At 44.2% G+C, this 25751-nt stretch overlaps 1 protein-coding gene across 7 annotated transcripts in view; it reads right to left on the bottom strand.

The window, feature by feature from the left end:
- INTS10 (integrator complex subunit 10) overlaps window positions 1–25751 on the bottom strand; it is a 114617-nt gene that overhangs the window by 63661 nt on the left and 25205 nt on the right. For 5 of the 7 annotated variants that reach the window (XM_085855641.1, XM_085855643.1, XM_085855644.1 and 2 more), the window contains 5 exons: window positions 9894–10033; window positions 8405–8486; window positions 6505–6636; window positions 6012–6183; window positions 4046–4152 (listed from right to left, as the gene is read on the bottom strand). In XM_085855641.1, coding sequence (XP_085711767.1) covers window positions 4046–4152; window positions 6012–6183; window positions 6505–6636; window positions 8405–8486; window positions 9894–10033 — 633 coding nt within the window. The remainder of the gene's footprint in view (window positions 1–4045; window positions 4153–6011; window positions 6184–6504; window positions 6637–8404; window positions 8487–9893; window positions 10034–25751) is intronic. The other 2 variants (XM_085855646.1, XM_085855647.1) reach the window with 1 other exon arrangement.

Genomic DNA, 25751 nt, shown 5'->3' with positions numbered 1-25751 from the left:
GGTGGCGACGGAGCTACCGCATTCCACCCGAGAGCGATCGAGGAGTCATCCCTGGCACGAGTCGAGGCTCCCCAAGAGGATCGGAAGCCTCCCTCAAGTGAAACCACCATTTACTCCCGGAGAGGTCGACGGATAAAAACCCCCTCGCCGACTCGATCTGTAACGGGGATAATCGGCATCCCTCGATGGCACCTTACCATGCTCCTATAACTCAAAATAATCCTCACTGCTTGAAATGTATGCTTCTGTAGTTTAAATAGTTCGCACTGCTTGAAATGTATACTCCTATAGCGCTGAAGTAATCATGGTGCGTTAGTTGAGCCTCTAGTTACATTTTAAAGACGGGGAGAATGTGATGAATTAAAGGATGTGACACGCGATCACGTGTCGCGCAGTCAGATAAAACCGTGATGCCGCGTGGTCGGTGGGATTGTCCCTGGGGCATTGTCATTTACGGCGGTGGTTCACTTGGTGCTCGTTGAATGGTGAGAATTGAGAGTATACCGGACTCCGTGCTTATGCTGGCTAATTGCTGATTTATTTTGCGGTTATCGACTGCACACGTATTCCTTGCTGCACACGTATTCCTTGCTGCACACGTATTCCTTTATGTGCCTGTAGAATCGGCTTCAATCAAGTGAAATAAAGCCTTACACTCCGAAGGTTTTTCCCTCGCATTCACTTCAGTCGATGTACCTAATTATTCGCGCAAACAGAAATGCCGGGAGTTTATACCTCAACGGAGCCTGCACGAAAACGAGCCGCTGAAGCAGCTCGTTCCGTTTGCGATTGCCGAGCAGTTTTATATCGCCAAGTCCCGTCGGACCAGATGTACGTTTTATCGGCTTATAATCAGCCAGCTATTTATTCCGAACGCAATTATGGCAGTCAATGGAGGAAAGGATGCAACGAGCAGATGACATTCAAAAATGGGGACATTTATTTCCACACATGCATGCAAGCAATGAAATGAATGGGGGGGGGGGGGGAATGGGGAAAAAAGACACGAGCAAAAACCTACAGCCGATGTCTATTTATTATGTACATGCACTTAATCAGTTTGTTACTTATGGACAAGGCGCCACAGACTTTCATGCAAATCCCAAGAAAGAAAGGAAGAACCGGGATCGTAAGCCTTTATAATGACTCGGAGCCGGGATAACCGAAGGGGCTCCGAGAGACCGAGCGGGCTACCTGCCACCCTCTTGGTGACTCGCTGGGCGACCCTCAATGTCTCTGCCCGCACTCCAACCTCCGAACTCTCCAGCTCTCTTCCCGACTCCACCACACCAGCACAGCGCGAACTTGAACACTCTCTCCCAGCGCTCTTCTCCAAGCTCTCTTCCCGACTTCACCACACCAGCGCAGCACGAACTTGAACGCTCTCTCCCAGAGCTCTTCTCCAACTCGTTCATTCTTTGTCGACGACTCGGCGTCTCTTCAACCGCTCAACTGGACTCCAGGCTCCAAACTCAACTGGCATCTCGGCGTTTCAGCACGGCTTTTTATCGGGTTCGGGGGGGGGGGTGCTTGCTCTTTCACCTTCGACCCTTCACCCCTGGCTGGCTCTGCCCCTTTCGCCGTTCTGATCCGATCTTGCCGCCAAACGCGGCCGTGTTAGGAATCACCGTCTTCACGCGGTTGTGGTGAAGATGGTGAGGAGATGATGGCGGTTGTGGAGAAGATAGTGAGGAGATGTTGGCGGTTTGTGGAGAAGATGGTGAGGAGATGATGGCGGTTGTGGAGAAGATGGTGAGGAGATGATGGTGGTTGTGGAGAAGATGGTGAGGAGATGATGGTGGTTGTGGAGAAGATGGTGAGGAGATGATTGTTTAAAATAAAAGACAGAAAAGAATAACATTACCTCAAAGGTTCACAGCCCGGTACACGAATAATTCCCGTTATACATCGGTGGGGAAATCGAACCTGGAACACACACTTATCGACATAACTGATCTTCGGGGAACCTGAATGGTGATCTGTGAATTTCCACAACCGTAACAATATCATTATCGTAATAACAACAACAAATAGAGGTACATTCAAAGTACACCGCCCCCATGCCAAATAAATAAATAACAAATCCTCCAGTGCATGACATTGCCGGGGCATCTTTGGCACCTGGCGATGCCGCTGTGTAGCACATGGAGATGGAATTGGGACGGAGCAGTACAATGATTGATGAATTGCATAATTAAAATAAATAAATAATAATCGTAAAATAATTAGTTTCTTAATCAATTGGCTAATAGCATCCCTAAACCATTTCATCTGAATCTGTAACTTTTTGAAAATAAATTCATCGAAAAATGAATAACTAATCGATAAATTGATTCATAAATAAGTCAAAAATACCGGTTATAGCTTTGGTTACAGGTTTGGTTATAGCCAAATCACTTGGTCACTGTCGGGTCCAAATATCAGCTTCCCAGCTCAAAAGGTGCCCGAGATATTGCCCAGATGAGAAAGAAAATGTAATAAGTAACAAATAAATTAATAATAATTAAGCAATTAATTAATCAAAAAAAGTTTAAAATACTGTTTTTGTCAAAGCACATCTTCACATTTGTCCCCAGATGTCAGTTTCCTAGCTCAAAGGATGGCTGAGATGTCACCTGGACAAACAAACACCAAGAAAACAAACAAACAAACGGAGTAAAAACTTAGTACTCCCTTCTTTCAGTGCCCGGCGATGACGTCATGCATTGCATGAATATGGAATTTGGAAGGAGTGGTGTACAACAACAACAATAATAATAAAAATAATAATAATAATGTAACATAGCGAGATGTATAACATGTATTTTTCCTGGTTGTCACTTTTGTTCACCATCACAAACTCGATGCATTTTGAGACATGAAAAAACAGAAGCAGTCATGTCCTATCCCGAGGAACGTCGTATCCCTTTTCACTCGGGGGAGCTGCACTGCAGCTGACCCCGTGTGACACCGGCCGGCTCTGTAATGTTCTGTTGTTTCTACGTTCGGTTTTTTTTATGAATGGATTTTTTGGGTAAATGGAAAATGGAGATTCATTGCCTTTGTAGCTGCCGAAGTGGCTTCGGGTTTTTACTGCTATTGCATGTTGGTCAGTATCTCTTCTTCACTTCACGGACGTTCTTTCAAAGATGGCGTTACCACGTCCACTCGCGAAGCCTTGCTGAACCTGTGTTTCAATGGTATTGACGGTGCTTCGGAAAGAGATGTTGTGAACTTGGAATTTGAGAATGGTGCTTTCAGGAATAAGAAAGAAAAAAAAAAAAAACTTCTTGGTATCCTCTCTACTCTCTTCAACTTCTTGAAGATGAGCATAAGACTGTTAGACGAAATTAATCTGACGTGGGAGTAAGCATGTTGATACCTCCGTCACTTTGTTCCGTCAAAGTTAATGTACAAACATCTTTAGATCTAGATCAGAAAATAAATTGATCAATATATTCTTTTTTTTTTTTAGGGTGAAAAACAGGGGTGGGTTAATACACGGCTGCGGTTTATACACCGGAAGATATGGTGTGTGCACCACTTAAATTAGCACTGAGTTGTTAGTACTAAACAAAATGTTTCTGGAATCAATTAAAAATTGCAAATATTAACCGTCAATAAACTGTATCATATACAAATAGCCACTTCCTGGGGTACTCTGGGTCACTTCCCGGGGGTTCAACTACCATCAGTGACAGGTTCAATGGTTGTATAATTGAAAGGCTTTAAGCTCTGACAGTATTCAAAGCATGTACAAATGCAATGCGTTGCATAACATCATTCATTCTGTACTTTCAACATGCCCCACTTGATATTGATGTTGCAAGCCCCATAATCAATATTCATCTGTCGATATGGAAAAGGACGCACACAAACACATGCTTGCTCACACAACTGCACTAGGACACCCTCCTGAAGAAAGATATAATTGTTGGGGTCAAAAACTCTTCCTACAGCTTTGAAAGCTGCCCAAGTCGTCCTAACATTCTCATGTGGTATGAGGAGGGAAAGGGCAAAACAAAATAAAACAAAACAAAACAAGAACACCCTTGGAGAGACTAACCAGCAAACAGACCAGGCTGCAAAGTCTGAACATAGACAAACGCATGACGGAAGAAACCCAGAGACACCTGCAGAGGGCTCATTCGAGTCGTTCCTTCGCTGGACCATCTGTAAATACACATTATACAACTTAATCATGACAATACGAGTACCCTTACAAGGAACTTTAATACAAGAGGAGGCCATGAGGTCCATCAAAGTCTGTGCTGTGGTTGACAACCTATGGCCGTTTTGTCTATGCTCTATCCTTTTTAAATACCGAGCGTCAAGCAAGGAAGCAGCAAATACCATTTCTAAAGTCTTAGGTATGACTCGGCAGAGGTTTGAACCGAGGCGTCTTGCCTGTCTCACTTTGCAAATTCGATATTACGGCGAGGGGTTAAAATGTTTATCATCACGTAGTTATTCCCATATTGAGTGTTTGGAGCAAGCGTGAAAGTAATTAAATGTTATGGTAGATATGCGTCGCTATTTCATTGAGCAAGACACGTGAAACCCACCCCAGTGTGCGTCTAAAAAAAGATTACATCCCGTTTTACCTTAATTTTGGTTTATAACCTTGTTTGGCTGTTAAATGTGGATAGAAAGGGGTTCGCTAGGCCATAAAGCACAAGTTTAGGCGGGAAAAGGGGATTGTACAGGCCCGATTTCCAAAGGAAAACAGACAGATTGGTGCAGGATAAACCCCGCCCCGGTATGGGCTCAGACCAATAACAAGCGAGCAAGGAGGGGCAAAGTGTGTCACAGTTTGCGGTAGGGGACAGATTATAAAGGCATGCGCAGTGGGGGGGGGGGAGAGTGAGGAAATGCCCAAGAGAGACACTGGGAGAAGAGCTTTGTGTGCTCGTCACAGCTGACTGGTCAAGGATACTATTTAAATATCAGGTACACATCTTCAGTGCAAATACACTATTGTGATTCAAGAACATCTTGGAAGGCCAAGCGGTCTGAGATTCTGCATTGACAAAAAGCATGTTTTTTTTTTTAATTTCAGACCACTATTTCACTTTGACCTTAAACTCTTTTAACTTTGAAGCACCATTAAAAATTGGGGTCATCAAGGGGAGGGGGGGTATGATGTAAATAAAGTATCAATGCGCCTTATTCTAGGCTATCTAGCGAGGGTAATTTCATTCCGATTGGCTAAAAATTAGTCGAGTTACGGTTAAAAAAAAAAAGTAAAAGGTCTATAATTCGGTCATTATCTTAAAATTAGGTCGAGGTCAAAAAATTCAGTCAACCCCGCATACTTTGTATTGCCATTATTGATGTAAAATTTAATTCCGAAAGTCCCAGCCAGCTCTGAGATACAGCTCAGACATTAGAAGAAAATAAAAGGAAGGAAAAAAAAATATTAAAAACCCCTAAATGGTGGATGAGTACTCCTCGGGGTCTAAGAAACTGTTAGGGTTAATGAAGCACCATTAAAAATTGGGGGCACCAAGTGTACAAACAAACCCTAGAGCAAGTACTCTATATAGGGGAAGCTTAATCAGAATTCCATCTCAGACCTTCCACCCTCTTGCTTCACTCCCACTAATTCTCAACAACTGTCACCAACCCCCACCCCCAAACCAAAAGTTCTCCCCAAAAAGTCAACATATCAATATTAAATTACTCAGACCGAGTTGGATCTTTACACTTGTAGTGGAACGATGAACTAGTCTTGCTGGTGAAGACAGACTGGTAGAACAATTGACAAAAATCAACAAAACATTGATCGAACAATTGACAAAAATCAACTAATTGCTGTGGAAAGCAAGGGGAAGCTGACATTTTGAGAGTTAACCCTTCTTCAGAACAAAAGTTAGAAACTTGCAGACTGTTGGAGGTGGTAGAGCATTTTCTAAGGAGTTGAATTTAAACCACACAACTTTGTGTTCTTCAAAGTCACTATACAAAAAAGTAAAATTAGTTCAAAGTCATTGAACAGCCAAGTTGAAGCACAGATATTTAAATCAGCCTACCGCTCATCCAGTGAACCCAAAGCATCGATTATGTCCTGCAGCCTATGCCAAGGGTCAGGGATAGACCACGATCGCTCCACAGGACCCTGTCCAGATGTAGCCGTCTCTGCGTTCGAAATTCGTAATCCACCAACTCTTGCTGGGCTTTTCCGCTCGCTGTTCGATTCCAATCCTTGTCCACAGAAAAAAAAAAATTAAAAAGGAAGGTTCTAATATGCATATTCATTATGGAAAAATTGTACATATTCTTCAGATGTGCTGCTTGACTGTGGAAGTCACTGCCATTTAAATTTCATACCCCTTGCTTTTCCATATTTCATTTATTTCTTTCAAATCTTCTTTCTTTAAGTGTTATGACAACTTAAGAACAAAATCAATAGCAATAAATTAATTAATCGATAGATTGCAGTTTTAATAAGAACCACAACATAACAGCTCTCAATGTACATACAACAGTAGAGAGACACATTGCAGCCTGGGTACGATGCATTACCAGGTTCAGCTGAAGGTGGGCGAGTAGCATAGCGGATGTAAAATTCTGCAGCTCGAATGAGGTATTTGAGGAGTAGGTTAGGCAGACAGCACACGTCGGGCCGGGCAAGGATGAGAGGCAGGAGCTCACACACTATGGGTGGCACATAAAACCTTTGTGTGCAATACTTCCAAAAAATAAAGCATAAACATAATTCTTTACTCACCGTAGGTTCACAGTTATAAATCCCAAAGCAAATTTGAGGTCAATTTGCAATGTCAAGTACAAATAAGAATGCAATTCTGATACGTTAGTCACCAGATAAAAACAAAAGCAAAAGCAAGCCTCATCAATGAAGGGGACAACAGAAACAGGAAGCAAGTCAAACTAGCATCCTAAAATGCAAAGCACATCCGTGTCAATTTTGTACTCAAGATAAACTGGACTAAAACAACGGCTAAAAAAATTAGAGTAAAATAAGTATATCAATTCATCTTCTTCATATTCTCATAACAAAGGTTTGTTGAAAATTTGATAAAACCTCAAATGTTAAAAATAAATAAATAAATAAAAAATAGAAAACAACTTATGGCCTGGACAGACAGACGGATAAACAAACACCTTGACCTTTGGACCTCAAAAACAAGGGGCTTCTAGCTTTTGATCGATGAATCAATTCAGTGACCCAATATGCAAATTCTGTTCAAATTTCAAGTCAATCGAATGAAAATTCACGATTTTATGTAAAAGCGTGACCTTTGACGTTTTGACTTCAAAAACAAAAGTTTTCAGTGACCAAATACACAAACCCTGTTCAAACTGCAGATCAGATTAAAATGGATGATTGTATGTGACCTTGACCTTTGGACCTAAAAACAATAGGCTAATATTTGATTGGTGAACCAATTCATTGACTCAATATGCAAATTTATGATCAAATGAAAAATAGGACCTTGACCTTTGACCGTTTAACCAAATTATTGTCTTCTCCATATTCCCATAAAATAAAGGTTTGTTACCTCCATCCACCGTTTTCACCCCTGTCTGTGTGCAGGATAGCTCACAAAGTTGTGGACAGATTCAGATGAAACTTGGTGGGCAGGCTGAGTGTGTGACAAGGACGAATGGATTTGATCTTGGTGAAGATCTCGCAACGGATCCGGAGACTAGAATTTTTAAGTGATTCTACATCAATGATATCGGACCAAAAACGATATATCGCACGATATCTCCAAAAGTTGTGGACGGATTCAGATTAAACTTGGTAGATGAGTTGGTTAGGTGACAAGAACAAGCCGATTAAATTTTGGTTCTGGTCATAATCCAGATCCTGCCTATCAGTAAGATACAAAACGTAAAATAATCAGGTACACATTCTACCGAATGCCCTTCCAGTTGAAAACTTAATGACAAGCTCAAATGGTAAAAACGTTATGGGACACAGACACAGACACGCGATTGCAAAACCCTGTCTCACTGCATGGGTGGATGGGCCAATTACCAGTAACTGAAAACGGCCTAATTCTCCCATTTAATCCTGCATCGATTGCATTTTTCCTGTGAAACCTATAATGTTTAACATTGACAAAATGGTAGTTGTACCCATTTTACTGCATAAATAAAACGCTTTAAGAACTACAGCATCAGAAAAGTCAAGCAGCTGGTTAAATCACTGCTGTCCATTTTTTTCCCTTCTTTTTTAATCAGAGTATGTTTGAGTTTGAAAATCCAACCAAGTCAGTTAAAATTTTATAAATCCTCTCAAGGTACACTGTACCAAGATCTGCCATTTTGCAACACATACTCTTTTTAAAAAGCATTTTTTTTTGAGTATCCAAAGCTACTTGATTTCATAGAGGTCAAAAAAACAAAACAAAACAACATGCCCAACTTTTCAAAAACACCCTCTCTGGGAACTCACCAAAAAACCTGCGGTATGGGTTAATTGGCGAAGTGTGTCCTTCCGCCTTCTCACCTTCCAACAAGCTCTCAGCTAGAGTCACCTGCAAGAACAGCAGAAGAAAAAGGTCAATGAAGCAATGAAAGGAATAAAGACTGCTTGTAAAACCTTATAGTTGTGCTTGGATAGCGTTAGAATGTTCAAACTGTTATAATAGTACTACTTTTTACGACCCCAATTATTCCCACTTATGAGGATCGCCAGGGAAAGGTTTTGGCCAAAGTAGTGCAATGTCTGGCTGGCTAATCCTCATGTTCGACTGAAGCCGATTAGCATATGATTACGATATTAACATAGGATCATGGCATCAGGAATAACTCACCAACTGTTTGCGAAAGACACTGTGGGATCTTTAACATACACCATTTAAGTTACCCAGCTTAACATCTATCAACTAGACAGTGCCCTTTGTGATTCAACACCGTCTGCAAAAGCATCAAACCGACAGTTTATAGTCGGGTGAGCAATTGAACAAAGGCTCGACGGCTCAGGGGTAAGTGTGCCGTATCATCCCATTGGACTAATGTTCAAACAGTTCTGAAAATTATCATAAATTCAAATACATTAGATGCGCTTCCTTCCAGGAGAGTTTCAAAACTTGAAAAGGCACGGGGGATGGAATCACAACTTTACCGAAAATGTGAGCTCTCCATTAGGTGCACCCATCAGAATTTAATTACTTGTGAATATTAAACGTTTAATGATATTGTAAAGTTTTCCTTTTCGGTTTGCAGCAAAGCAGTTTCCCAGTTTACAATTGTTTGCAGCAATCGTAAACAGTTTCCTGGGAGGCTTCATAATAAATTATTTTTCATTTCCATGAAAACTTGGATAAACTATGACATTGTGCAATATTATTATATCAAATCAGGAAGAAAAAAAAGTTTAAATGGCATTAATTGGGATATTTTAAGCCATCCATCCATCCATCCATTGGGACTACACTCTGAACAGAGCGTTAGTGCTGCCGAAGCAGTCTCCTGAGCTATTGGGCACAATCCTGGATGGGTCGCCACTCCGACGCAGGATACTCGAATGGCTCAATCATCCAAGCAAGCTCGTAATCATTTTTCCGACCTCGGAAGGATGACAGGCTGAGTCAACCCAACCTGGTATTAATTCAACGGCTGAGCAAGATTTCAATGGCTGAACGTATCACCCCATTCCCCATTTGCGATTTATAAAGTAGATAGATTAATTAAACAGCTGAACGGCTGAGGAATTTACGATAATAATAATAATAATAATAATAATAATAATAAAGGTTTATTTTACAAAAGCAGCTTAGATAACATAATAATCCCCACCTCACTGTACATGACGCAAAGCTTGCTCAATGTATTAAATCCCCAGAGAATAAAAACGGCACCTCATAAAAATGTACAGCACTCATATGAGGGCCACTTTTTAATGATGGTAATGGCAGTGAAAGCAGAGGTGCAGTTTGTACCCCATGTTGAGGGATCACTTCTGGGAACCTCCTGAGCAATAAGAGCACTGTTTCCGCACGAGCCAGGGCATCACCACGCCGTTCCGCTGCCCGTGAAAGCAACTTGCACTGCACGGAAGGGGGAAGTGCCTCAAAAAGCGCTTTGTTGACGTAATGGCAGCCAGTTGGCAAAGTGTGGGGTGGATGGAGCGGGGTGAGACAGTACAGAGTGAGAAATGGTTACAATTTAAAACAAATCAATGCCTGAATACAGTATAATTATAAACTGTTGTGGACAAGAAACTGTAAATAATTGACTTAAAAGGGGAACCCCAATGCTCACACCAGTTCAACGATAATTTATCACCTGATACCCTACAAAATATATACGATGCATCTTTTTCCTATTTGCGATTTATAAAGTAGGTAATTTTGTGATTAAAAGTCGAAATCTTCTTCTTCTTCTTCTTCACACTTACCTGTGACGTCGCACCTGGAAGTCAACCGCCAGATTCATACTGTCTTCGGGTTACATTGCGGTTCAATTTAACTCAAACGGAGAATCATTTTTGATTTTCCATAAATACGCCGAGTCGGTGTGTCCTTGGTGGTTGCAGTAATACAAACCTCGATGGTTTCATGCGACACCAATGGCTGAAAGAGACTATCTAAGTTTACCAGAAATTGGATGAGGTTTGTCCGAAAAACGCGAGTGTGGATCGGAGCGACAAAACGTTTGCTTTGTGCTTAGAACATTTTACAGAGCACCGTTATGAAACAACAGAGATGGCGAGATCTTGTGGTTATCCTCCACTACTGAGAGAGGATGCCACCCCCACGATTAAGCAGAAGAAACAGCCATCGCTCGAAACTGGAAGACAATCTCTACCCACCTACCAGCACATTAACAAGAAGAGAGATTGATGGACAGAGCATTTTCCCCGAGATATTCAACAGACCCAAACCAACTGAGCATTTTGACTGAGAATATTGAGATAATGCCAGAAGTTGATGTTAATGTGGATGCCATAAGACTCGTAGAGGTCATGGATGCCATCGGAAAACTAATAAACAATAAAGCTGTCGGAGAAGGTCAAATAACAGCAGAACTGTTGAAGGCTCGTTGTTAAAAGAAGCTCAAACAACTTATGCAGCTCCTCAACTGCATTTGGGAAACTGAGAATACACCTGAGGAATGGCAAAAAGGATGATCATCAAACTACCGAAAAAGGGAAACCTCACCGACTGCAACAACTGGCGAGGTATGACACTCACGTCAGTGCCTGGGAAAGTGTTTTGTTCCATTATCTTTCAAAAAAGCAGGAAGGCAGTTGATAAATGACTCAGAGAAGGACAAGCTTGGTTTCACCGTGGTAGATCATGCATAGCTGAAATATTTGCAGTCCACAATATCAAGGAACAAGTGAATGAATGGCAGAGTGAAATCATTTTGAACTTCATAGATTTCCAAAAGGTCTTCAATGGTGTTGATAGAGCTTCGCTGTGGAACATACTCAATATTTATGGTCTCCCACCCAAGATCATTAATGTCATCATGTCACTTGATACAGATACCAAGTGTGCCTTAGGGCTAAACAACAATTTATCAGACCTGTTCACCCTTTCCACTGGTGTGAGGAAAGGTTGTATCTCGTCCCCTCGGCTATTTGGGATGGTTGTAGATTTTGTTTTGAAACGAGCGGGAGCACGAAAGAAAGAGATTCAATGGCCAAACAGCATTCTTGGATATCTAGACTTTACAGGTGATATTTGCTTGCTGATATGCAAGCACAGACAGGTGAGCTGGGGGGGGGACAACAAGGAAGGTTAGATTGATCAGGAATAAGTCAGAAACGAAGATCAATTCCTCTGACACCTCAAAAGGTGATAACTTGAAAGAGGTGGACAAGTTTACAAGTTTAGGCAGCACGATGAGCCACAATGGAAATTGTTTCATGCAAATCATGACAAGAATTGGAAAAACCAACAGTGCTACCCAGAGACTTGCATCCATATGGTAAAACAAGAGCCTGAGGTTGAATATTTTAAGCTTTTCGCTCATAATCAATGTCACGTGTCCTCTTGTAAGGATCAGAAATGTGGAGGATAAAAGTTTGTTTTTTTTAATACGAGAGGAAATCAAAAAGTAAAAGGAATTTTCTTATTAAAATTTATTCAGAAAATTCACTTCACTTTCTAATTTACCCTCGTACATAGTCGAGGGCTGGTGGAAGAGCGAGTAGTAGTACAATGAACGGATCAGCGTGTAACAGACAAAAGTAGGATGCAAAACATGCTAGCATGGGGTGGACAAGATGGATACACAGAAGGAAACTCCAAGGAGGGAAAAATGGAAAGTTGGGAAGAGGGATTTGGGTGGGGTTAACGAGGGTAGAAAAAAAAACATGGTTCTGGATTGAAGACGATCCGAGATGGTGGTGAACAGCTGTCTTGAAGACCTGGAGGGAAGGATGAGATTGAAGAGAACGTGGAAGTTGACTCCACAGGTGGGAAAAAAAGAGGAACATTGAAAGGAAATTAAAATGTTTTCAATACAGGGGCCTTCGTCATGTGCTCAACATCAAGTTGTCAGACTTTATCACTAATGATGAAGTGAAAGAAAGATTAGGAGACGGCAATGAAGACATCAATACAACCAAGAGACGGCAATGGACATACCTTAAACATGTGTTGAGAATGTCTGATGACAGAATTAAAAAAAAAAAAAATCCTACCATTGGAGCCCAAAATGAGGGAAGAGGGAACCTTTTTGATTTTATTTGATGTGCCATATTCTTTACTGGGTGGTTTGCCATTGCCTCCCCAACGTTGTTTGTACACTATCCACTTAAATGCTGAATGTCAAGCAAGGAAGCACATGTACCATTTTTAAAGTCTTTGGTATGACTCAGCCGGGGTTTGAACCGCCAACCTCCCAGAATCGGAATGGATGCTCCAACCACGACCAAACCAAGTCTGGCGAGGGAACCTTAGACATACTATAATGGAGGAGGTCAGAACCATCAGAATCAACCGATATGAGAGAGAAGACAGAGGCCAAGGCCATACCAGATGGCAAACAATTTCTGCCTCGTGTACCTGACGGTACAAGGAGACAGTCAGTCAGTCAGTCAGCCAGTCAGTAGCAGTAATAATGACAGTAACAGCAAGATCAAACCGATTTAGGCTTCAGGTTTAGGAACATCCCAAACAACATCAATTATACCAAATAAACAGGTAAAACTGTACACTTTACTTTCTGGCATTAAATTTTCCATCTGTGTCAAATTATCTTCTTCTTTCTTCAGCCTTGATACCAACAGTTTTGGGTCAGCTACTTGCATCCTGCTCCTCCACTCTCCTCTGTCTCCTGTATGTTATTTTCTCAATCCCTTGTTCTTTAAGATTTCTTTCCACTCCACCTCTCCAGCATAATCTCCATTTTCCTTTTGACCTTTTCCCTCGACTTGGCTCATTCTATACTTCCTTGATCGATTCCTCATCCTTTTTACTCATCACATGCACAAAGCACCACAACTCAGCCTCTGTAATACATGCAACTCTGGCTCACTTGTGCATCTCTTCATTCCTCAACCACTTTCTTCCTGACACTCTGAGAATCCACCGAAACATTCTCATCTCTGTCCTCTCCAGAAACTCCTCTTCCCTTTTTCTTCAAGCCCATGTTTCTGCACCATACATTGTAACCGGTCTCATCACTGTCTTGTGCATTTTAACCTTCAATTTTCTCAGTATCCTTCCATCATAGTCGACTCCACAAACCTCCTTTCACCTCATTCATACAGTCTTCATCCTGTCCTGGACTTCTGCTCCACAACCTCCCACTTCCTTTCGTGCTAAGCCAAGGTATTTTAATTTTTCCACCTCTTCCATCTACAATCTTGACCATCTCTGCTCCAGACTTACGACGTACCTAACCTCTGACTTTCTTCTATTAATCCTCAATCCTTCCTTCTCTCATCTTTCTTGCCATTTTAGCACTCTTCTCCATAATTCTTCTTTTGACTCTGCTGTTATAACCAAGTCCTCTGCACAAAAGAGCTCCTCCAGTGCTCTCTCTGTCACTCAGCAAATCACAAAAGAGAAGGGATTTAATTAATGCAGAGCCCTGGTGGAGACCAACCTCCACTCGAAAATAGAGTCCCTGTTCACTGTCCTTACCATAGTGCTGGCTCCCATACACATTTCCATCACGATTCTAACAAACTTCTCCAGTGCACCATTCTTCTTCAAACACTGACACATCACTTCTTGAGAGATCCCATCATTTGCCTTCTCTAGATCTATGAATGTGCAGTATAGTTTCGCATTTCCTTCAATCATCTTTTCAGGATGACAATCACATCCACTGTTCCCCTTCCTTGCATGAATGCGTACTGCAGCTCATCCATTTTCACAATCTCCATTAGCCTTTGATCGACAATCCTCTCCAGTACCTTAATGACACGATATACCATTTTATCACAGCATGCCGTTTCCACGGTCCATGATATACCCTTTATATTTCAAAATTGGTATTATTATGATCTTCCTCCAATCATCCGGTCTATTATCTTCACTCCACCCCTTCCGAATCAACTCCACCATCCACTTTACTGCCCCAAGCCCAAACGCCTTCACCAATTTGACGGCAACTGTAGATGGTCAATAAGCTTGGACCCACTTTTCATTTTGGCAAGTGCTTTTCGAACCTCCTCTTTTTTCCCCTCTTAAAGAACCGACAATTACAGAAATGAGAGCGTGTTAGTCTAACAATGGAGTGGATGTGTCCCATTTAACAGCGTACTCCATTCAGATCACTTTCACCCTGATTGTTTTGATGACAATCCAGATCACATGGCTTCTCCAAATGACAGGCCAGAAAATGTTTTTTACCATATATTGAAAATACAATAAAGAACAAAACCTGGCTAAATATAACAATTTCCACAAAAAAACGACTGCACCAGCACGGTCTTGGTGTCTCGCCCGGCCACCAAATACCCCCACTCTTCATTTCTATTATCGAAAGCCAAAAACATTTCAACGTCATTTCTCCACACTTAAGTGTTTAGCGACTTCCGGTTCCGGTTCTTGAGCGATGGTGGCGGTTCTCTTCAGGGTCTCTGCAAACATTCTCAAAGATAAGTTTTCTGGTCGTTTTTGTTGCGGTTATACTATTATTTTGTTATCTCCGTGTTTACTTTGTATTTCTAGCTCGGTTTTGTGTTAAAACTTGTGCTAATTGGTGAGTAGTTGTCGATCTTTTCATATCAGGTTTCCTTGAGGCCTACCCTACTTCTTCCCATCTGTGTTCACGATCTTGTTGTTGCATTTTCTCATCACCTTCAGTTTTTATTTTCTCCACAATACCTCCACCACTCCTTCAATTTCCTCCCAACTTTAACCTCCGTTTCATGTCTTCAATTGTAAATTCAAAAAAATAAATAAAACATCACCAACATTCTTTTCCCTTCTCACATTTCCCCTCCCATAACCACGTGACTTCCTGCAGACTCTTCCTTTTTCCTTCTTCTTACCATTCCACATTTCCAATCCCACTTTGAAGAAAAAAAGTCGTGAAGGCGAGTGATGAATACCTTCACGATCAAACTCTTCCTTTACTCTGGCCCCCTCTTCCCCAATCTTCTACACATGCCAAAAAAACAACAACAAAAAAAACAATGGTCTCTTCTAATGTTTTGTAATAATGTTTTGACGAGCTCTCTCTGCCGTGCTCTTCTTCTTCAAAAACTTGATTTCAATTTGACCTTTCTTTCATCCTGTGCCGAAAAATTCCACCTGTTACAATGCTTCCATATTCCATTCTCTCAATTCTTCTGTACTCCATCCATCTTCCAACGTTTTTTAAACGTACAGTATCTCTGACTTACAAATATAAAAAAATCCCATTTTTGCAATACTTGTTCGTCTTCCATTATGAATCGTTCTTCTTTTTCTTTTCTTTTTTCCAACTTCAGTGCAAATTCATCCCACCACCTTAAATCTACCTCCTTCACTGTAATACCTCCCCTTACAACGCCTATCTTGCCCCTGATCAAACCTCCTCTCTTTGCAGTTCTCCATTGCCCTCTGCCTTTCTAACAGTTCCCCCTCTGGTATCCCAAACTGTATGGTTTTCAAATATGCATGGTCTCTGTTCCAACCGAACAAATATCTCACACTGATTCAGTGCACTCCTCAATATCTCAAACATGTGCTCTCTTTCCTCCTCCCCCTCTTCCCAACCCCCTAAAATCTTGTTCCTCCCCATACCCACTCCCATCTTTACCATAACAATACCCAATCTCATCCTTCCCCTCTCCCCACCACTCCCTTCTCCCTCCTCCCCCATGACCGTACCTGCTCTCATCGTCTCCCCTCCCTCTCAATTCAGCCACTTCTTTCATCTTCAAATCAAACTTCACTCCCACCCAACCACCTCCCCCCTCACCTTCCTCAAAAGCTCCCCCCACACATTTTTGTATACCTTGGCGAGGCTCGTGTGAGAGCTAACACATAACGCACAGAAAGGGGGGCATGAGACAAGAGGGGCGGGAGTGGGAAGGACAAAACAGTGGGGAACAGAGACATTAGGAGATCTGTGGAAGGGAGAGGGATGGGGCAGGGAACATGGGGAATACAAGATGAACATTAAGGCCCTGTCACACCTTGACAATTTAGCCAGCGTATGCCTGACGTATGCAAAATTTGGCTAAAACGCTGGCACACGTCGAATACGTTATGGCTAAGATTGTATACGTTAAGAGCATGCTGGCATACATCGTAGTACGCTGGCATACGTCTTTGTATGCTGGCATCCGTCTTTGTATGCTGGCATACATCGTAGTACGCTGAGGTGTTAGGCATGCTTGAAATTTTTTGACGTATGCCAGCGTATGACTCACACGTTCCGCATAATGCTGGCTATAAGTTGTAGGCACGTTACGCGATCGTTGACACACGTTACTTGTAAGTTACTCATAAGTCGAAACACATCGAGGTAATGTTTAGCGTACCCGAAACTTATTTCTAACCTACGAGTAGCGTGTTGTAGGCACGTTACGCGATCATTGACACACGTTACTTGTAAGTTACTCATAAGTCGAAACACGTCAAGGTAATGGTTAACGTCAGTGTTCCAGACTCCCTGGTATTTTTTTCTTCTTCGGTATGACGGTGATGTTGACACTACGATTTCTAGTGCGGTTATAATATAATATAATTAATAGGCTGCCGCTCAATGATATAAATCATAACCACACTATTAATCGAAGTGTCAACATCACCATCATACTGAAGAAAACAAAAAAAAAAAAAACAGGGAGTCTGGAACACTGACGCTAACCATTACCTTGACGTGTTTCGACTTATGAGTAACTTACAAGTAACGTGTGTCAACGATCGCGTAACGTGCCTACAACTTATGGCCAGCGTATGTGGAACGTGTGTCATACGCCGAGAAATTTTAAACATGCTGAAAATTTCTCGACGTACTCGGCATATGCCAGCGTACTACGAAGTATGCCAGCGTACTCTTAACGTATACAAAACTTACCCATAACGTATTCGACGTGTGCCAGCTTGGTTCGGCAAATTTTTCATACGTCGGCATACGCTGGCTAAAACGTCAAGGTGTGACAGCGGCTTCACACTTCGATGTCTAGTGCGGTTATGATTTGAATCGTCGAGCCGCAGCCTATTAATAGCCTACGTCACGTGATCGTCGGCGATACACTACCGCGCTATGCATAAGTTAGACTATCGTTGGGCATAGGTTGTGAACGCCGAAAACACGCTCAGCATTCGTTGGTATAAGTTATCTATATGTGATTGAAACGTTCTGTGTACGTTACTAATACGTTATGCATACATCCAACATGTTATTATACACCCAAAACTTTTTTTAAAAAACATAAATAGTTCAGCGTTTTACATACATTTTGATACCTTGCCATACGCTGGCTAAAACGTCAAGGTGTGACAGCCCCTTTAGGAAGAGGATGGGGAGGACGAGGGAGGAGAGGTGAAGGGAGGGACAGCGTGTCAGAGATTGTAGAAGAGCTAGGGGAGAGGGTCGGATGGGGGTGAGGTGGACAAAGGGTGAGGTGGCGAATGGATAAGTCGCAGTGGGAAGTAATAAGAGAAGGGCAAAGATAAGTGGGAGATTGGAGGAGGTGGAAGAAGGAGATGGAAGAGAAAGGGTAGGGGAAGGAGGCAGCTTTATGGATGTGAAATGGGGGGAAGCTTTGAGAAGGGGGAGTGAGGGAGGAGAAGTGAGGGGGAAAGGTGTGGGGGGAGCTTTTGAGAAAGGTGAGGGGGAAAACAGAGAAGTTTGCTTTGAAGAGGGAGAAGGCAGCTGAATTGAGAGGGAGCTTTAAGAGGGAGGGGAGATGAGAGCAGGCATGGTCAAGAGGGAGGAGGGAGACGGGAGGGGTGGGGATAGGGTAAGGATGAGCCTGGGTAGTGGTATGGTAAAGACGGGAGCCGGCAGGGGTCAGGTCAGGTCAGCTCAGGTTAGATCTGTGACCTGCTACAGGTACCATGTAAACCTGTACTAACCTGTTCCATGGTCGGGTTGTCGGCGACTAAACCGTCTCCCCCACCAGGTTTTCTGGTGAGGAGGGTGTTTGGATATGGACACCCAGCAGGATTAAAAACAAAAACTGTCAAAGGGCGGAGGAGCTCCTTGTAAGCCAACGGCCATCCATATCTCGTGCCCAAATGTGTCTGCGGAAGTCCTCCTGCAGTTGGGTTACTTTTTTATGAGGAGGTTGGTGGCGGGATTTGCACTCCGGCCACCGTAAAACACAAAAAAAATCTGAAAACCCACTCCATGGGAGTACCTCCTGTGCAGCTTCCCTTGGCAGGGCAGCTCACCGGATGACGGGATTGGGGCAAAGCCTTCGGGACCCCCAATCTTTGATGATGGGAGGGAAATCACGGGGTAACATCCCTGGGTCAGATTGCGGGAGAGTGTGTCGGAGTGGTGCTGAGGTGTCGTCCACCAGACGGCGGTATCCTTGGGTTAACCTGAGGCGGTCCCTTCGGGTGGGTGCCTGGAATGTCCTATCCCTAAGAGAGGATGATCACCTGTCTCTGTTATCATCTGAGCTCAAGCGCTTGGACATCGGTATTGCAGCTCTCTGAGGTTCGGAGACCGGATTGCGGCGAGATAATGGTGGGTGGTTATACCTACTATTGGTCTAGTCGCTCTGATGCTTACCATACCCAAGGAGTTGCTGCAGCTGTGTCCAATAAGCTGACCCCAATGATAATTGAGGTAACACCGGTCAACGAGCGTATTATGAGATTAAGGATTCGTCACTCCAAAGGTGTTATTTCCCTGGTCTCTGTTTCTGCTCCGACTGAGGCGAGTGATCTCACCGTGAAGGATGCATTCTACGCCACGCTCGAGTCTGTGGTTTATCAGTGCCCCAGACGAGATACACTTCTTGTCTTGGGGGATTTCAATGCATCAACTGGAACTGATAGGGATGGTTATGAGATGTGTGTTGGTCCCCATGGGTCAGTAACTATGAACCATACATAATAGCACTAAGTTCCTTGACTTTGCAAGAAGTCATGGACTTAGGGTGGGTGGTTCATGGTTTCAGCGCCCACAAGCTCATCGCTGGACTTGGTATTCCAATGCTGGCGGTGTGGCAAAGGAGATTGACCATGGCCTCATTGACGGTCGTTGGAGGATGATCCAGAACTGCAGGGTCTACCGGAGTGCTCAGTTCCTCAATACTGACCACAGGCTTGTTGTAGCAACTCTAAAGCTGCACCTTAAATCCTGGAGAATGGTACCATCCCAGCTGAGGCTGGATGTTGGCAAGTTCAGGGATGAGAGAGTAGCTGAGAAATTTGCGAACAGGCTGAGTGGACACTTGGGGGGTCTGGGTGCTTTGGGGGTCCTGAAGAGTTGTGGAGTGCCTTCAAGACCACCGTCCTTGATGTTGCCGGTGGATGTCTTGGAACTCACCGCAGGGCAAAGAAGAATTTTTTCTCTCAAAGGACACTGGATACCATTGACCATAGTCGCAGGGCCAGGCTGAATGGCAGAGCTGAACTGTTTAGGGAGATGAGGCGTAAAACTGTACGTGCACTGAGGGTGGACAAGGAGGCCTATGTGCGAGGAATCTGTGAGGGGGTAGCGCATCACCTGTTGACAGATGATTCTCGTCCCGCTTTCAGGGGAATTCGCGCATTGCGTTCATCCAAGCCCATCCCTCGGAGCACTGCAGTTAGAGCAGAGAGTGGTAGGCTCTTGATAGAGGAGTCTGAAGTGAAGGCCCGCTGGGCCGGTTACTTTGAGTGGTTGTACCAGGCTGATCCCCCAGCTGTCGAGTTGAACGTCAAGGGTGTTACAATCCCTGTTGCTGACGCTCGAATCAACTGTGGTCCACCATCGCTTGTGGAAACACGGGCTGCGGTGAACCAGTTGAATTGGGGCAAAGCTCCAGGGATCTGTGCCATCCATGCTGAACTTCTCAAGGCTTGTGGAAATGCTGCACTCGTGTCGTTGCATGCAGTTTTGTGCTCTGCCTGGAACATAGGCATCATCCCAACTGATTGGAAGAGCGGCCTTGTTGTTCCTCTCTGGAAAGGGAAGGGTGATCGCCAAGACTGCAACAACGACCGAGGGGTGTCGCTGCTCTCAGTGCCGGGCAAGGTCTTTGCTCGGATAATTCTTGGTAGGGTTCGCCACCATCTGCTTGAGCACCAGCGTCCAGAGCAGTCAGGCTTTACACCAAAGAGGTCAACGATTGACCGTATCCTTGTTCTTCGTGTCCTCACCGAATGCAGACGAGAGTTTCGGCAGGGGCTGCTTGCAGCCTATGTTGATCTCTGTAAAGCGCTAGATTCAGTGAATTGGGATGTCCTCTGGAGGATTCTTGGTCTTCGTGGGGTGCCACCAAAACTGATCGATCTGATGTCTGAACTCCACTCCGGTACTGAGAGTGCTGTGAAGTGTGGTGGTACCATCTCTGACTTATTTCCAGTTGTTATTGGAGTTCGTCAGGGGTGTGTACTGGCCCCGACACTTTTCAGCACTTGTATGGACTGGATTTTAGGGAGGATGTCAGAGAGATCAAGCTGCGGTGCATCGTTTGGGAATGTCAAGATCTCGGACCTTGATTTTGCAGATGATGCAGTCATCTTTGCGGAGACTTTAGATATCCTTTTGGGGGCCCTCGAGGTGCTGAATGAGGAGTCGGAGCCGCTGGGATTACGGGTTTCTTGGGTGAAAACTAAGATCCAGGCTTTCGGTGACATCTTGGATGCTGCTGTCCTGTCTGTGTCTGTTTGTGGTGAGGATGTTGACATCGTGGAGAGATTCACTTACCTTGGCAGTGATATTCATGTCTCTGCTGGCTGTAAGTCAGAGGTCAATAGACGTCTGGGTCGGGCCTGGGGAGTCATGGATTCACTGGATCATGGGGTGTGGCGCTGCCGGTACCTGTGCGGGAGGACGAAAGTCCGAGTCTTCAGGTCCTTGTTACTTCCAGTCTTTCTCTATGGATGCGAGACTTGGACTCTGACCAAGGATCTGAGATAGAGACTTAATTCCTTTGGTACCAGGTCTCTTCGGAGAATCCTTGGCTATCGCTGGTCGGATTTTGTGTCCAACGAGCGGTTGCTGAGAGAGACTCGGATGAGATTTGTTCCCTGCACAGTCCGTGAGCGTCAGTTGCGGCTGTATGGACATGTGGCTCGTTTTCCTGACGCTGATCCTGCTCACCAGATTCTCTCAGCGAGGGAGTCTCGTGAGTGGAGGAGGCCAGTGGGCCGACCACGTGCTTCGTGGTTGCAGCAGGTTGACCATCATCTCAAGGAGATGGGGATGGGCCTGGCATCTGCCTGGGGGATGGCCAGACGGAGGCCCCTGGAGTACCGGCGGAAAGTGGACGCAGCGACGGGCTGTTCTAGCACATGCTCCCATACCTGACCTGACCTGGCCTGGTAGGGGGAGGAACAAGATTTGAGACGGTGGGAAGAGCAGGAGGTGTGATGAAAGGAAAGAGAGCACGTTTGAGATGTTGAGAAGTGTACTGTATGTGAGAGTGAGATACTTGTTCGGTTGGAATGGAGCCCACATATGTTTGAAAAACATGCAGTTTGGGAGACCAGAGGGGGAACTGTTTGTAAGGCAGAGGGCAGTGGAGAGATGCTAAGAGAGGAGGTAGGATGGAGGCAAGATGGGAGGAGTGAGGAGGGGGGTATTAAAGGGAAGGAGTTAGGAGGAGGTAGATTTAAGGAGGTGGGATGAATTTGTACTGAAGTTGGAAAAAAAAGAAAGATTAATAATGGAAGACGAACAAGCATTGCAAAATTGTTTTTTTTTATTTGTAGGTCAGATACGTTTAAATGCATTGGAAGATGGAGGGAGTGCAGACAAATTGAGAAAATGGAAGCATTGTAAAAGGTAGAATTTTGACACGGGATGAAAGAAAGTCGAATTGAAATCAGGTTTTTGAAGAAGAGCACTGCAGCGAGAGGAAGAGTTGAAACATTTTAAGAGACCGTGACCCCCCCCCCCCCCCAATATGAGGGAATAGGAGGACAGAGTAAAGGAAGAGATTGAAGAAGAAAAAAAAAAGTGATGAAGGTGAGTGGTGAATACCTTCACAAAGTGGGATTGGAAATGTGGAAATGGAAGAAGAGGAGGAAGCGTCCGTAGAGGAAGTCACGTGGTTATGGGAGGGAAAGGTGATAAGGGAAAAGATTATTATTTTTTATAATTGAAGACAATAAACAGAGGGTTTAGTTGGGAGGAAATTGAAGGAGTGGTGGAGGTATAGTGGAGAAAATAAAAACGGAAGGTGATAAAGAGAAAATACAACAAGATCGCAAACACAGACCGGAAGAAGGTAGGCCTCAAGGAAACCCGATATGAAAAGATCGACGAATACTCACCAATTAACGCAAGTTTTAACAGAGAACCGAACTACAAACACACAGTAAACACAGAGCTAACAAAATAACAGTAAAAACGTGACAAAAACGACTGGAAAACTCATTTTTGAGAAAGTTGACAGAGACACAAAAGAGAACCTCAACCCTCACTCCAGAACCGGAACTCTCTTTCTCAAAAACTCCATTCCTCACTTTCCATACACTGCCCTCTCTCCTCCACACCCCCAGGAATACCTCTGGCTCGGGCTTCCCCTCCGCTCCCACCTCTTTTATACAAGTGTGTTGTGCCGTCCACCAAACAGTGATGACTCCCTTCACATCTTGCTTGCCGAAAAAAAAAATGGACCAACTTCTATCCACTCATCCAAACTCTCTCCTACTCCCATGTGGTGACTTCAATTGCCATCATGCCAGTTAGCTGGGATTGGGTACCTCTCTTGCCAGCCATGGCACCTCAGCAAAGAATTTCTGCGACTCATTGGGACTGGCTCAATCTGTCCACTTCCTAAAGCAGATCTCGGCTAACGGTACTCCATCTCTTCTCGATTTGATTTTGACCAATTTCCCAAAATATGTCTGATATTCTTCTTCTGCTCCAATCAGTTAATCTGACCATATGCTTGTTAGAGTAGACATCTCTCCGGCTGTTATTAGAGAACCACCTCAGGACCGACGAGTCTGGCATTTCACTTAGGCTGACTCGCAGGGTCTTCCAGCAGCCAAACTTCTCGACTCGTCTCCATTTACTACTTTCTATGACATCAACTCATCCTGGGAATTTTTTCAAATAAATTTGCTCTCTCTCTCTCATGCACAGATTTATCCCATCTTGTCTTCAGTTGTCCTACCCTTCCTCCTGCCCGTGGTACACTAGAGCTTGAGGAAAGGCTGTTGTCCTGAAACAACTTTCTTTCGCCTCCTGGATGGCAAATCCAACTGAAGGCAATCTCAGTTCCTTCCACAGAGTTCAGAACAAGTGTGTGTGTCTACCCTCAGGAGAACCAGGAAAGAACATCTTTCTCATCTAAAGTCTGAACTCTCAAACCTGACTTCCTCCTCCAAATTCTGGTGGTGTTTGGTTAAGTCCGTTTCTGGTGTATGCTCCCCTCCATCTCCTCCCTTACTTCAAATGGCTAAGCAGCCAACAATGCACATGAAAAGGCTGAATGCCTAAACTCTGTCTGCTTCTAAATCTTGTGTCCCAAACCCATTGCTTTCTGTACCCACCTTACCCAGTCACACCCAGCTGTCCCTCGACTCTGTGTACTTTTCTCCTGACAAAGTGGTGAGTTTGCTATCAAACCTGGACTCCGATTTTGCAACCGATCCTGACAGCATTGGCCCACGTGTCCTAAAAACCTGTGCTGCTGCTCTTGCTCATCCTCTCTCAGTTCTATTCACACTCATTTACTCAAGGTTATCTGCCATCTGCTTGAAAATCAGCAAACATTACCACTCTACATAAAAAGGTGCAAAAACGGATCCCTGAAACTACAGACCAATTAGCCTGCTCTCAATCAACAGAAAGGTCATAAAATCCATCATCGCTCCCAACATCAAATACTCCTCCTCTCAAATGGCTTGATTTCCGACCACCGGTTTGGTTTCGACCAGGTCACTCTACATCTGCTTCCCCCCCCCCTCCCCCACAAGGATGGAGGTCCTAAATGCCAAACATGACATCAGAGCCGTCTCTCTTGACATATCGCGAGCTTTTTATATGGTCTGGCATCCCACACTGCTCACCAAATCTCTTCTTATGGTATTCAAGGCAATCTCCACTCATGGCTCACAGACTTCCTCTCCTGTCGAAGTCAACGCGTGGCTTTTAATGGCTCTCTCTCTCATCTCCTCTTCCTGTCCAGGCTGGAGCTCCTCAAGGCAGTGTCCTAGGCCCTGTGCTTTTTTCTGGTTTTCATCAATGATCTCTCAGACTCTCTGGAAAATCCTCTTCATCTCTTTGCTGATGACTCCAACCTCTGCAGTACCATCTCTCATCCCTCTGATCGGCAGGCAGCAGCCTCTTCACACTCTGCAAACCGGGATAAAATCACAAGCTGCTCAAACACTTGGAACATGTCTTTCAATCCTGATAAATTTCACACTGTCACTGCATCTTTCCAAAGGAACCATCTGACCCCCCCCCTCACCCCCACCTCCCCTCCAAACCCCTCCACCCCATCTATTTTCTCAACAATCCCCTTCAAGAAGTCCTTTCATTCAAGCTTTTGGGCCTCACTATATGCCACAATCTTTCCTGGGATAGCCACATCTTCAAGCTGTCATCCAAAGGCAGTCAACGACTGGGCATCCTATGTCATGCAAAGTCCTTCCTTGGCACACCTGAGCTTCGAACCACATACAAAGCTGTCATCCACAACCTGATGGAGTACTGCTCTCCCTTCTGCAGTGGTGCTCCTGCCTCACACCGAGCTCAGGTTGATGCTGTGGAAATCTAGGGTTTTAGGATCATTGGTATCTTCTGCGATTAAGCTGAGTCTTTGGGTCTCTCCCTCTCTCACCGCAGGCAGGTCGGTGGTCCTTCTGTCTTCCACCGTGTCCTCTCCGGCCTTGCCCGCCCCCACACTCTGTCCTCCCCGGCCTTGCCCCCTCCCCCTCCACACTCTGTCCTCCCCATAATTCCACCGGTCATTCAAGGTTCACCAAAAACCCCTTCTGGTGAAACTGTGAAAAATCAAGAATCACTGCTCATCTTCACTCTTCCAGTCCTCATTTTTTCCCAACCTCTGGAACAAACTCCCACACTCTCTTCAATCCCACTCCTCCCTTCAGGTCTTCACAACAGCTGTTCCCTACTATCTCATATCTTCCCCCATCCAAAATCTTGATCTTTTATACTCCCATTAATCCACCCCAAACCCACCTCCTTCAAATTCCCTGTTTTCCTTCCTGAAAGTCCCTGTAGTACCATCTTGTTTACCCTATGTATCCCTC

Source organism: Eptatretus burgeri, chromosome 14 (assembly GCF_056783735.1).
Source record: "Eptatretus burgeri isolate ZD-2024b chromosome 14, Ebu_testis_v1, whole genome shotgun sequence".
NCBI lineage: Eukaryota > Metazoa > Chordata > Myxini > Myxiniformes > Myxinidae > Eptatretus > Eptatretus burgeri.
The sequence above is the reverse complement of the archived record's forward strand: the minus strand, read 5'-3'. Positions and strand labels throughout refer to the sequence as shown.